General features: G+C 41.2%; 1 protein-coding gene across 1 annotated transcript; it reads right to left on the reverse strand.

Annotated features, from left to right (window-relative positions):
• Positions 1-1850: 1850 nt before the first annotated feature.
• Positions 1851-12287, reverse strand: rdh12 (retinol dehydrogenase 12). Its single transcript, XM_085342923.1, has 7 exons — positions 12161-12287; positions 11128-11246; positions 9890-10045; positions 9688-9792; positions 9354-9563; positions 8870-9059; positions 1851-2089 (listed from the first exon to the last, which is right to left on the reverse strand). Exons 1-7 carry the CDS (start codon positions 12235-12237, stop codon positions 1987-1989), a joined length of 960 nt encoding a protein of 319 aa, XP_085199049.1. The 5' UTR covers positions 12238-12287; the 3' UTR covers positions 1851-1986.
• Between the last annotated feature and the right edge of the window lie 1606 nt (positions 12288-13893).

Consider the following 13893-nt stretch of genomic DNA (forward strand, 5'->3'; position numbering starts at 1 on the left):
GTTATACTTGTAATTTGGCATTATCTTGCAATACTTTGCGTTAAAACAACATCCAGCAACTGTTGCTCCAACTGTGGAGTGTGTGCATATAGCAAAATTAACAGTGCCTCCACAGATGTGCAACCTACCCATGTTTGTACAACATACTTCTTAAATAAAATTGTGAGATAAGTCACAATTCGTTTAAATTCTAGTGATATTATGCCTAATATATGATAAAATTGCTGTTTATTTATTCATAGTTTAATACTGAGAAACTTTATTCTAAATTTGTTAAACTGTGGTAAAAGTCTGAAGCTCTTAGATCCTCTAAACACAGTCGTGTTATGACATGAGGCAACAAATCACTTATGGGATGGTTTTTAAATGGTGTTTTTGTTTGAGCGTTACACAACTTTTCCACTTTCTTTAATTTTTTTATTTTATTTATGTTATTCTGAAATCAAATTAAAAATGAGCATGCCTATTTTAAAAACAGAACGAGCATTTCTGTTTCAAAACTGGATGTGTTGCGTTTGCCATTATTTTTAAATAGCTTTAAGATTTTGATGATTTGAATGTACTGACATGGGGAATGGAGTTTAGCAAAATTTCTGACCTTTGAGGCCCCCGGATAGTTACCTTGTTAACAAAAATGTGGCAGCTTTTTTTTTTTTAAGTCCTGTAATATTTTCCCTTTTAGTTTATTTATTAACAGTAACAGTGTGATGAAACCTGACTCGCATGTGTTGTGTAAATCATCTTTGTCCACCTAATCTTAGGTACTCGTGCATTTCATTCTCTCAATTTTGGATCTAAAAGAGTTCAAGGAAGTGGCAAAGTTGAAGATTTTCATTGCGAGTGACCAGGAGACGTAGGATTAAAAATGAAAGACAAAGTTGGAGAGGCAAGGCTGCGGAGATTGGACAACAAATGTTGAACTCAGGCCTCCCAGTTTGGAAGAAAACCACAGAGATGGTTTCTGGATGGAAGGAAGAGAAGCTTGGTGCGACAGATGAGTGCTAGGGATAGGGTGAGATGGAGGCAGGTGACCCCTAAAGGGAGCCTAAAGAAGATGACAAACTTTTTAGTAATATTTCAGTTTTATTTACATAAAATGTAAACATTCAACTGGTAACATGAATGTAAATGTAGTAAAAGGCATGTTTTGACTTGTATAAAACACAGAATGTAAACTCCTGGCAAACCTGCATGTGAATGCTGCAAAGGAAACATGATTAAAGAGATCCTTATAAATTTCAAACTAGTTCTTACAGGAATGTGCAGATCGCACTGAGTAGGGGGTAAAAAAACAAACTAAACAAAAACAATCTTTGGAAATATGAATGTAATCTCAACTATTCGTTGTCTATAATAGAAAAAAAATCGTATCTTGTACATCGACTATTAGAGTTATGACAAAATACATTTATGCTATTTAAGCAGTGATTTTGGCTCAGACTGTCGCACATGTTTAATACTTTAATAAATTTTAATCAACCTGGAAATGCTGTAAGAACCCCTGCAGTTGTTAAGAAATGCTGGCACTAAAGTCAAGCAATTTAACTGCGAATTCAGCAAAAATCATTTGGAAAAAACATAATACTTGATAAAGATGCTGGTCTTTTACCCTGTGTTGACTCCTTACTGTATCCTACAGCATTACAACACATCAAGTTGCTTTTTTGCCTACACTATTCACATTGTCTCACAAAAAATATAAAGTCGAAAAGGTATTTGTGTTTACATGATAATATGGTTGAGTGGTTTTGGTTTGAGAAGCTGTTGCAGAGCACCAAAATACTCAAGTTATTATAATGTAATTAATATATTATTACACAAAAAAGCAACTTCACATTGTAGTACCTCTTACTTAAATTACCTGACTGCTTATTAGGTAGGAAAGTACAGAACATCAAAACAATAATGGAATTAATTAAATCAATGAAAATTTTTAATGTTAAGGACTCCTTCGAGAGCTGAGATAGATGGCGGTCGAAAGCCTAATTAGTCCCACTCGATTCCAAGAAGCTCGCAGCTGACATCCCACAGTCTCCTCGCGGTCTCCGCACTTCTTCCCTGTGGGGCCACAAAGGCAGGGGTGCAGTCACTGAAATGAAAGGAGGAGGAGTGGTTATTACATAAGAACGTACTGTATGATGCTGTGAGTCATCACCCTGGATACAAGGATCTCTTTTAGCTTGTGTAATCGTATAAGCATTATCTTTTTTTTTCCCCAAGAAGCTTTTTTTTTAAGTCATAAGAAGTATCAGTTACTAAGATCCAAACATTGGATCCAGTGCTCGGTCTGCCTACAAAGACACCGAACATCTTTATGTGCAAAGTTGTAAAAATAAAAGCAAAGAAGCACAACCAACGCAATGGTGCCTTACAGCAAGAAGGTAGTGGGTTCAAATCCACCAGACTGGGGCCTTCAGGGTTCAGTTAGGCTAATTGGTGACACTAAATTGCCTGTAGGTATGAATGTGAGTGGTTGTCTGGCTTCCTGTGTATACCCCGACTCTTGCCTTATGACAGCCGGAATAGGCCCTCAACCCTGAAACGGGTAAGTGCAAGAGAAAGGAGGAATGGAAAGATGGAAATAAAAAAACACACAACTACACCCACTACACGGAGACCTGGTTACGCGCTGGTGAGACTGTGGCTTTCTCTGAGCTTCTTCCTCCAGGCTGTTGTTTTTTAAACACTCCCAGGTCCTCTGGCAAAGGCGGAGGCCTCGCCTGTGTTTTTAAATCTGTTTATGACTGCCATCAGATTTCTTTTTCCTCTTTTTCCAGCTTTGAACTACAGCTTTTTAAACTAAACTCATCCACTCCGTTACTGATTGCAGTGGTATATCGTCCTCCCAAATTTAACAAGGACTTTATCAGTGAGTTTGGGGAATTCCTTTCAGGGCTTTCAGTAGATTTCGATCATTTTCTTATTGTTGGTGACCTGAATATTCATGTGTGCTGTCAATCTAAACCCCTGGTTAGAGACTTTGTTTCACTGTTGGATTCCTTCAACCTTACTCAGTGTGTGTCTGGCTCCACACATGAGAAGGGTCACACTTTGGACCTTGTCATGTCTCACGGCTTGGGTATCCACATCTCTGAAATTTGTGAGAGTGCGTGTATCTCCGATCATTTTCCTGTTCTATTTTCTGCCACTGCACATTGTTCTGATGCTGCAGTTAAACCTCCTTCACGCCGTCACCGGATCATCAATACCCATGTACCATCTCAGTTTTCTGCTGCTTTTAGCAACTCTGAGCTCTCCACGGTGGACTGGATTGATTCCTTGTGTGCAGAAGATTTAACTGCTCTTTTCAACTCAACATGTACTTCTATTTTGGACCTCATCGCTCCCCTAAAAACACTCCGTCCCAAAGCTCACGCTGAACCCTGGATTACAGACTCTGTTCGTGCTCTCAGGCGCACCTGTAGGTGTGCTGAGAGAAAATGGAAAAAGGACAAGCTGCACATTTCTTTTAATATCCTCAGAGACTCTCTTTCAACCTATCAGAAAGCCGTTAAAGAGGCCAAGTCCTCCTACATATCAAACCTGGTTAGCAGTAGTGTCCATAAACCTCAGACTCTGTTTCGTGTTTTAAATTCCATTGTAAATCCTTACACATCCACCAGCCTCACACCTTCTGCCACCCTCTGTAATGACTTTCTAAAGTTCTTTGTAAACAAGATTTCCTCCCTGCAGTCTGTCATTCCATCTTCACCTTCCAATCCCTGTGTTTTGTCTTTGTGCCATTCTGCCTTTAATCAGTTCGAACCAATCTCTCTCTCTCAGCTGCATGAAATAGTCTGCAAGGTTAAGACTACCAACTGTTCCACCGATGCTATCCCCTCTCGGCTTCTGAAGCAGGTTCTGGACTCAGTCGGACCTTTCCTTCTGGTCCTGATCAATGCCTGCCTCAGTTCTGGTTGTTTTCCAACACCCTTCAAGCACGCTGTTGTTCAACCTCTCCTTAAAAAGCCTAATCTAGATCCATCCCTACTCTCTAACTATAGGCCCATTTCCAACCTCCCTTTTCTGTCTAAAGTACTGGAACGAGCCGCCCTCACGCAGCTCCAGCTATTTCTTGACAATAACAATCTCTATGAGAAGTTCCAGTCTGGTTTTAGAGCTCGGCATAGCACAGAAACCGCCCTTCTGAGAGTTTTTAATGATTTGCTTTTAACTGTTGACTCTGGTTGTGCTGCTGTCTTAGTAACCCTGGACCTGACAGCAGCCTTCGACACTGTTGATCACAACATACTGCTATCCCGCCTTCAACATTGTGTCGGTTTAAAGGGCACTGTCTTAAAGTTTTTCCAGTCCTATTTGAATAATAGGAGTTTTTCTGTTCACCTTGGTGAACTGTCATCTCCCAGAGCTCCTTTAACCTGTGGCGTACCTCAGGGGTCCATACTAGGCCCCCTGTTGTTTATTCTGTACTTGCTCCCTCTGGGCAATGTGCTCCGTAAACATAATGTGTCCTTCCACATCTTTGCCGATGATATTCAGATCTACCTCCCTCTGAGGTTGAACTGCAATGTTTCTTTGCAGCCGCTACTCTCCTGCTTGTCTGACATTAAGACTTGGATGACTCTTAACTTCTTACACCTTAATGAAAGCAAAACTGAAGTCATTGTGTTTGGGCTTCCTAAAGATCCCAACTTCTCTCTTGACTTTTTGGGACCCCTAACCTCCGATTGCACTTCTTCCATTAAGAGTCTTGGTGTTATTTTTGACAATGCTTTTAAACTTGATAAACAAATTAGCTCTGTAGTTAAGGGATCTTTTTATCATTTGCGGATTTTAGCCAAAGTCAAGTCTTAGCTTTGCAGGAACGATCTAGAAAGAGTGGTCCATGCTTTTATTACTTCACGGCTAGACTACTGCAATTCCCTCTATGCTGGCCTAGATCGTTCCTGTCTACATCGCCTTCAACTGGTGCAGAACGCTGCCGCTCGCCTGTTGACCGGTTCAAAAAAAAGAGACCACATCACTCCGGTTCTCTGCTCTCTCCACTGGCTCCCAGTTGCCTTTAGGATTGATTTTAAAATCTTATTGCTGGCTTTTAAGGTTTTAAATGGCACTGCACCTTCTTACCTGTCAGAACTCCTTAGTACTTATCGCCCCAGGAGATCTTTGAGGTCAGCCGACCTGATGCTTTTAGATGTTCCCAGGTATAAATTAAAGACAAAGGGAGAGAGGGCGTTTGCTGTGGCTGCACCCAGACTGTGGAACAGTTTACCTCCTCACGTCAGACTCTCCAAAAGCCTAGAAACTTTTAAAACCGCTCTTAAAACTCACCTCTTTTCATTGGCTTTTAGAAAGGTTTAATTTATTTGTTTTATATATTTTTATTTTATTTTTATCAGCGAGGTGTTATTACGAAATTGTGTTCTATTGTATTTTTATCTGTATTTACTGTACAGCACTTTGGTCAGCCTTGGTTGTTTTTAAATGTGCTCTATAAATAAACTTGACTTGACTTGACTAGACTTGACTAGAGCTGAAACTGTGCTTCTCCTACTTTTTCTGGATTTGATTCGACAGGTTACTTTCTCCATGTGCTGAAATTCTGTGTGACTTCTGAAGTATTATTTTTTCTTCAGGTGTCATCAGGTAGTGGACATTAGTGGTTAAGATTGCAAAGTCTCTACTACAAAACAAATATTAAATCCAATCGGTACATGTGTCCTTATTTTTGATCAAAATTCAAAAAGTAAAAAAAAAAAAAAGTCAAGCTGCAAAGGGAAAAAAGAAAACCTTTAGGTTCACTAGAGTTTTGGCATTAGTTTACATAAAAAACATTCAGCTGCTCATCAATGTTACAATTATAGCCGAAAACAAACTGACAAAACTAATAGCAGACAAGCATTTGTACTTCTCACGTGTTCAGTGAACTTGCAAAGCAGGCTGGCAAAACTAACAGACGAATCAAGTAATTCTGGAATGTTCTTATAGAGGTAACACCTTCCATCAGATGTTTTGTGTGGCTGCTAAAAGTGAAACTGTGAATATTACATTGGCAAAATTGTTTCAGTTCACTGTTTTTCTTCTTCATTTCATTCCACAGCACCCTTGTTGGTTTAAGGTACATGGTTTGACTTGACCATTTCTTCCCTTTTTAGCGTCCATGTATTGTTCTTTTATCTGCATGCTTGTTTTGTGTATCAGACAACGTCTTCTAAACTTCCCATCATAGACTACCCTGTAAAATTTGTTACAGTTTTGTAAAAATTGTTGCAAGACGTACTGTCACGGCTGCCGAGGCGAGCCGTGTGGAATAAATGGGGATCCAATCGCAGGCAGTCGTGGAGAAGTGAAGGTGATTTATTGAACACAAAAAGAATGTGGACAAACAGCAAACGGGGCTCGAACTAAACTAAACTGGGAAACAACTAAACTACAGAGCACAAACCTGAATGAAAACGAGCAGAGGAGGATGACGATGAACAGCAGGGAGAAGACACGGTGGATACACAGACTGACACTGAGTAATACAGACGAACCGGCAACAGGCAGGAGAACACACAGGGCTTAAATACACACACCAGTAATCAGGGGATGAGAGACAGGAGGGCAACACAGCTGGGAGGAATCTGGGCTGACGGGACAGGGGAAATGTAAACTGATCACACTCACATACGACACGGACCTTCACAATAAAACAGGAAACTCAGACACATGGAACCAGACAAGACATTGAACTAAACAGACAGATTCACAAACAGATGGGGTGACACCATAGACAGACAGATACAGACGCAGACCGAATATAACACAGAACTTAAACAATCATCATCTATAAAATGATAACAAACTAAAAGCGCTGGGTCACCGACCCAGGACCATGACACGTACAGGTTTCAAACCATTCTGCCGTGTTAACCAGTTTAACAGCGCGGACAAGGTTCTGGTGTTGCTGTCTTTTTTTTACTCCGAACTTAACATTTTTGCATTTCTACATATTTTTTCTAAGGCAACAAAACAATTTATAACTGTTGTGGAATATCCGGGCGGACTTATGCAAACTTGAGTATCAGCTAATTTGTTAGGTACAGCTGTCCAATCACTTAACAGCAACTCAATGCATTTAAGGATGCAGACATGCAATAAAATTTAAACTGAACATCAGAATGAGGAAGAAAGGTATTTCAGAAACCACTGGTGTCTACTGGGATTTTCTATCTCTGTAGTTTAAAGAAAATGGTCCAAAAACTAAAGAATATCCAGTGAGAAGCAGTTCACCAAGTGAAAGTGTCACAAACTAAGCTCAGAGGAGAACTGCCAAATTGCTCTGAGCTGATAGGAAGACAACAGTAACTCAAATCACACTTATTACACCCAAGGTATGCAGAAGAGCACCTCTGAGCACAGAACATGCTGAACCTACAGCAGCAGAATACCATACCTGATACCACGGCTATCGGCTAAGAACAGGAAACTGAGACTACAGTTTACACAGGCTGACCAAAATTGGACAATAGAAGATTGTTCCAATCTAATCTTGATTTCTGACGTGAGATTCAAAAGTTAGAGACAATATCTGGTATAAACAACATAAGACTATGGTTCCATTCTGCCTTATACCAACCAATAATGTGGCGTGGGGAATATTTTCTTGGCAGATTTTGGACTTCTTAGTACCAGCTGAGAGTTTAAATATCAAAGCCTACCTGAGTACTGCGGACCATGTCCATCCCTTTATGACTGACGGTATGTTCACTGCACTCTCACGTGAATATGGACCAAATGTTTCCAGCACCTTATTGAATCTATGCCATGAAAAATAAAGGCAGCTCTGAAGGCAAAAGGGGCTCCAACCTGGTATTACACACTGTCATCCTGGTGTATACAGAGCACCACACTAAGGATAAGTAGCAAAGGTTCTAAATATCCTCCACTTGTACACAGTGTTGGGTTTAAGTCAACCCTGCTGGTAAACAGAACCTGTTACTGAAAGCACACAGACACCAGTGTACATTTTACTTGCAAGGGGAGCGTTGGAGAGCAGTGCTGCGACTCGCCTGTCCAAGCAACTCCAACTGATTCCTTCGCTACAGCCCTTTTTATTGTCAGCAAGCAATCATTCATGGACATGCAATTACAAGTACACGTGGCGTTCTTAAGCAGGCATATCTGAACAACATCAGTGTCTGTATTCTGTGTGTGTGTGTAGGTGCATGCGTGTGTGTTTCCAGCCATACTATACATAGACATACGGCCTTTCAATGAACTTAAACTGAGTGCAGAAAAGCAGATGTAAGCGTCTTGCTAAACTATAAAAACAGGGACTTGCAAAAGGCCATATCTCAAATGCACATTTAAAGGTGTGGCTCTTGCACTTTTAAGAAAACAACAGGACAGTCTGGTTTTTATGATGTCGAGACTGCTTCCTATCATCTCATGGTACACAAGTGCACACAGAATCTTATCAGACCCAATAAGGATATGATTTTTATCAGCATACAAATGATTATATGTTTCTAAGCACAAATGACAATATAAAAAACATTCACTCATACACACAGTGTGTGTCATTGTGGTGTGGACAAACTAGTTACCCAGAAATGCTACTGTAGCCTTTTCCAGCTTCCTGCCTACGTTTTAGGATTTTCTAAGGTCCTTTGACAAAAGTTGTGATATAATATTCATCTAAAAGGTCCCAGCAGTGAAAAAGAAATTTCCTTTAAGTGTAAAACCAGGCTGATAAATTAATAACAATGACAAAGTCTTTAATGGCAAAACCATGTTGGAGTCACTCGTGTAGATTAAGGTGTCAAATGCTCTGTGGTCAGGATGGAAAGTTTGGTAGCACGAACAAATTATAGGTTGGTGCTTATACAGATTTTTCACTTCCTTTGTCTTTCTTTGGTCCTACCTGAAGTGTTTCCCAGAGATAGAGTGCAGTTCCTCTGCAATGGCACAGTAGATGCTAGTCTGTGCTCCTTCCCGTGGAGTTTTCAGGAACACGGAGAAGACTGTGAACAATATCGTCATCAGAGTTGAATGTCTGGTCAGGTCAGAGTTTACCGTCCCCGGATGAACAGAGTTCACTGTGACATTAGTTCCTGTGAAAGAAATGCACCAACTTTTTGTCACAATTTTATCAGCTTAAATTTTAGGTAAAAACATTTCTTCTGTAAATTTTCATGGTGGCTTTAGCGACATGCTTCCATTTCAAAAGCGTGTTTATGAAAGACTGTGTTGTCACATTTAATAGTTGAGTCTTCCATTTAAGAAGCCTCAGAACACCTCGTGATCACCCTTGGCACAAATGCTCGTCATTCCTTTCTCGGATATGAATGTCACATAGTTTCTCCCACACTTTGTGTTGCTGGTTACAGTGTTTTGTATTTGTGTACCTTTGAGTCTGGAAGCCAGCTCTCTGGTGAACAGTACGTTTGCCAGTTTGCTCTGGCAGTATGCTAATCCGCTGTTGTAGCTGCCCTGGCTGTGAAGGTCATGGAAGCGGATCCAGCCAAAGTTGTGTGCCAGAGAGGAGACCACCACAATCCGAGCCGGAGCGCTGCGCTTTAAAAGCCCGATTAGAAGGGATGTCAACAGGAAGTGGCCTGCAACATGTAAGAATCATCCTTTCAGTGCATTTTATTTTGGAAATAACCTTCCCCACAATGGAGACGAATTGATTTAATTGCAACGATTCACTGATTCCAACAGGTTCCATAAAAGCCCTACCCAAATGATTGATTCCGATATGCATCTCAAAGCCATCGACAGTTTTCGTGTAGGGGCACATCATCACCCCAGCGTTGTTTATAAGGATATGTAGCTGGTTGACTTCTGAACAAGAAGAGAGCATCACACAAAAAAAACCTATTTAATAACCACACACTTGGGCTCTGTAGATGTGAGTATTAAAACGCTAACCTGTGCTCACCTCTTAGGAATTTCTGTGCGAAGGCTCGTATAGAGCACGTATCTGCCAAATCGAGCTCCCGGACCTCCACTCGTGCTTCGGGGTAACTGGCTCGTATACTGGCCGCAGCCTCCTCACCCTTTTCCACATCTCGACACGCCATGATCACCCGAGCTCCTACCAGGTGACAAAGAAGCAGCAACTAAACTATTAACAAAGAGATGAAGCCAAATAGAGGTTTGGTGTGTGGTTTGGAAGAATCAGATTTAATCCCTAGGGAAATTATGTAGCTGACCTGTTAGTCAGTGATGTAGAAAAGCATTTTCACTGATGACTCAGAGAACTTTTTAGAGAATGCAATTTATTTTTAAAGGCCAAGTAATTACTAAGTCCCACACGCAGGAAATATTTGAGACTGTTGAAAGATTTAATCTGTTACAATGTCATCCACTAAAAAGCATTAAAGAGTGACTTAATGCTGTAAGGTATAAAGTGCCATGGAAAAAGCATTTTCCCCATCCTGATTCCTCAGATTTTTTCTGCACATTTGTCATGCTTAAATATAATCAAAACAGCTTTTAAATGATTATTTAATTTATTAATGGGGGGGGGGGGAAGCAATCTAAACTGACCTGGCTGGAAGTGAAAAAAATAATTGTTCAATTCAGAACTAAAGAAGCCTCTTCACAAACTTTAAAGAAGTCCAGTTGCCTTCTATCTCAAATTCTTAAGATTTTAATGGCATGTGAGTCATCATCAGCGACAAACCCAGTCGCTAATCCTGTGCTTTCAGAATATTTAAGTGTTTTTTACATATTTCTTTAACATTTTGTTAACGCCCCTGAGTATTTGGACTGAGGTGAGAAAAAATGAATCATTCTAACTGACATGCATCAATCGCTTTCACTCGCACCTAATACATGAAGTTAGGGTTCAAGCTACGCTTGGAGGTCATGACCTCATAGGATTGAATTGTTTGTTTGTTTGTTTTTCTTAATTAAACCAAAATAAAACTTTATACCTGTTCCAAACCCAGACTGATGGTATATTGACCATATTATAATCAAACAACAAGTCAAGTATTTATGTGACTACATTTAAAGCGAGGTTTTCCTTGAGACCACAACAGCTAATTGTGTCACACCATGGTCCATTTTATTATGAATATTTTAAATGGGGCAAGGACGCTGATTTCAGTCTTACTGCTTTAAGAGACTGCTGATTTCTCTCAGCAGCAGGTTATGGGTTTAAAGAGGCACCTCGAATTGCCAGATCCAGGGCAGTCTCCTTCCCAATTCCTGTGTTGGCTCCAGTGATGAGGACCGTCTTCCCATCAAGACGAGTTGTGGACTTGCACACTCTTCCTGCTGCATATTTTCTGCACACACACACACACACACACAAACAAGGCTGATTTATACCACACAAATTCTGCATCATCAAATGCAGCAGACAGCTCCATTTAAATGGTAAATGGCCTGTATTTATATAGCGCTTTACTAGTCCCTAAGGACCCCAAAGCGCTTTACATATCCAGTCATCCACCCATTCACACACACATTCACACACTGGTGATGGCAAGCTACATTGTAGCCACAGCCACCCTGGGGCACACTGACAGAGGCGAGGCTGCCGGACACTGGCGCCACCGGGCCCTCTGACCACCACCAGTAGGCAACGGGTGAAGTGTCTTGCCCAAGGACACAACGACCAAGACTGTCCAAGCCGGGGCTCGAACCGGCAACCTTCCGATTACAAGGCGAACGCCCAACTCTTGAGCCATGACTAGCAGCTCCTTCTGCAGTCTCTAAATGCTATGCCCCCGTTAAAGCTGGCATTGTGGTGAAACCGGGTTAATTATTCACACAAAAACTTGCATAGTGAAGTGTGCAAGTGGTGCGAAACACACGCCAGTGAGCAGGGCCGCCACATAACCAATAGCTCTCTCGGAGTGTTGTATGCATATATAACTCCTCCCACGCTCCGGCTGCTGATAGGCCCGAGCAGCTCAGACAGAAGACACCCGGTTCATCTGTGCAAGAAAAAAAAAAACACCCTCCCACAGCTCAATTTTTCTATTTCATTGATCAGCAGCCTCGTGTGAAATCACCGTTAACGTAAAGCATTCACAATTAACGATCATGTGGCTTCATTAATCAAACTGATCCTCATCGTAATAACTACACCACACCACCTAAATGTCTTGTTAACCAAGTAATAACCTGCCCTGACATCCAGTGTTAAACTCTGCGTTTAAATTCTAATGACTGAGCGCGTGAAGTGGGCGCTTACCTTATTTGTGGCGCAAATAAAATCACCAGCAGCGTCACCACTCCGAGGCCCGCGATAATTAATAAAAGGAACATCATGCTATGGATCTGCGCTCCTCTGCCTCTTCCAGCAGGATGCTACCGAAGTGTAGGCGGAACAGCTGATGTCAAAGCAGGAATGGGGGTGCGAGCTGCAAACGGATGGGGTGAAGGTTGAACCACGCGCAGGATCATGGGATTGTAGTTCGATGCGTGACAAGATGGCTACTGCTTAACAGGGTCCACTGAGTTTGCAGCTAGGGGCAGTGATTTTAAAGTGAAATGTCATAAAAGTAAATTAAGCTCATTTAGTTAATAAATTATTAACAACAAAAAGACAAAGACGGAGTCACTTGTTTCAAATGTTTCTAATTTTTTTGTTAAATGTAATTCATCTGCCCCCTCTTAAGCACGCACAGAAAGTCAATTTAATGATTTTTTTTAGCCATTTGATAGCAGTAAAAATCCCCTAAATGTCATTTTAAGCCAGAAACTTAATCCATTTTGCTAAAATAAAGAAAAATCGAGGCTGCTGTGGGTCAAATTAATAATAATGGATTGGGTTTATATAGCGCTTTTCAAGGCACCCAAAGCGCTTTACAATACCATTCATTCTCACATTCACACACTGGTGGAGGCCACAGATACTGGGGCAGACTGACAGAAGCGAGGCTGCCATATCGCGCCATCGGCCCAACACCAGTAGGCGGTAGGGTAAAGTACCTTACCCAAGGACACAACGACCAGGACAGAAAGCCCGGGGAGCGACCTTCCGGTTACAGATGCGGTTGCCAATCCCCTGAGCCACGGTAGCCCGATTAGACCCTCATCTATTCAAATTGGTTTTAGATGCACCACTCTGGTCAAATCAAGGAAAATTGCGGTTTTATGTAACTGTAGATGCCATCGTTGTGTATTTTTTTTGTGGGAAAGTGGTGATGGACTTCAAAGGGGACAGTTCTCGCACATTGTTGCAAGAACTGTCTATTTTTCTGCAGAGACAGCGATCTGCTGGTCTTTTAAACAATTAAATAGTAAAAGTGAAAGTGATCAAAGCGAATGCACCAAGGTAATATAAGATAAGTTAGGATAAGAGATAAAATAACTCTTTATTGTCATTGCACAGTCCTAGTGCAATAGTACAAGAAATTTGGAAACTGTCCCCCCTGATACTAAACACAACAAAACACAGGTCAAGGTCAAGTTTATTTATATAATGAACCTCTGAAGTGCCTTTTTGTGTGCCATGGTGCAGTTGGAGAACCATACAGAGATACAGTATGTCAGCACACTTTCAATGTAGCAACAGTAGAAGACAATCAGCAGTTCCCCCTTCAGGTCCAATTTTCTGAGGATTCTTAGAAAATGGACACACGGTTGGGCTTTCTTTTCAACCGCCGAGGTTTTTGAGCTTCATTGGGAGTCTGTGTCTATGTGCACACCTAGGAACTTGAAACTGTGTGTTCTAGAGGTATCCTGGCCTCCTCCTAAAGAATTTGGTTTCAGGTTAACAAGTGATTCTAAACTGGTTATGTGAGATACAGCTTGAAGTGTGTAGTGTTATTCTTACCTAACTGAGATTAAAACGCAAATCAACACAAGGGTTGGTGGGGTCATAAGACTGTAAAGGCACCTAGGCTGCCATTTCAGCAAATGTGGGGAACACCTGTTCTGTGGTCATTCTTTTTTCCTCCTGCCTCGCAGACCTCGCAGGAC

This window comes from Diplotaxodon limnothrissa, linkage group LG19 (assembly GCF_057381915.1).
Source record: "Diplotaxodon limnothrissa isolate DT_005_m linkage group LG19, D_limnothrissa_male_GT1.1, whole genome shotgun sequence".
NCBI lineage: Eukaryota > Metazoa > Chordata > Actinopteri > Cichliformes > Cichlidae > Diplotaxodon > Diplotaxodon limnothrissa.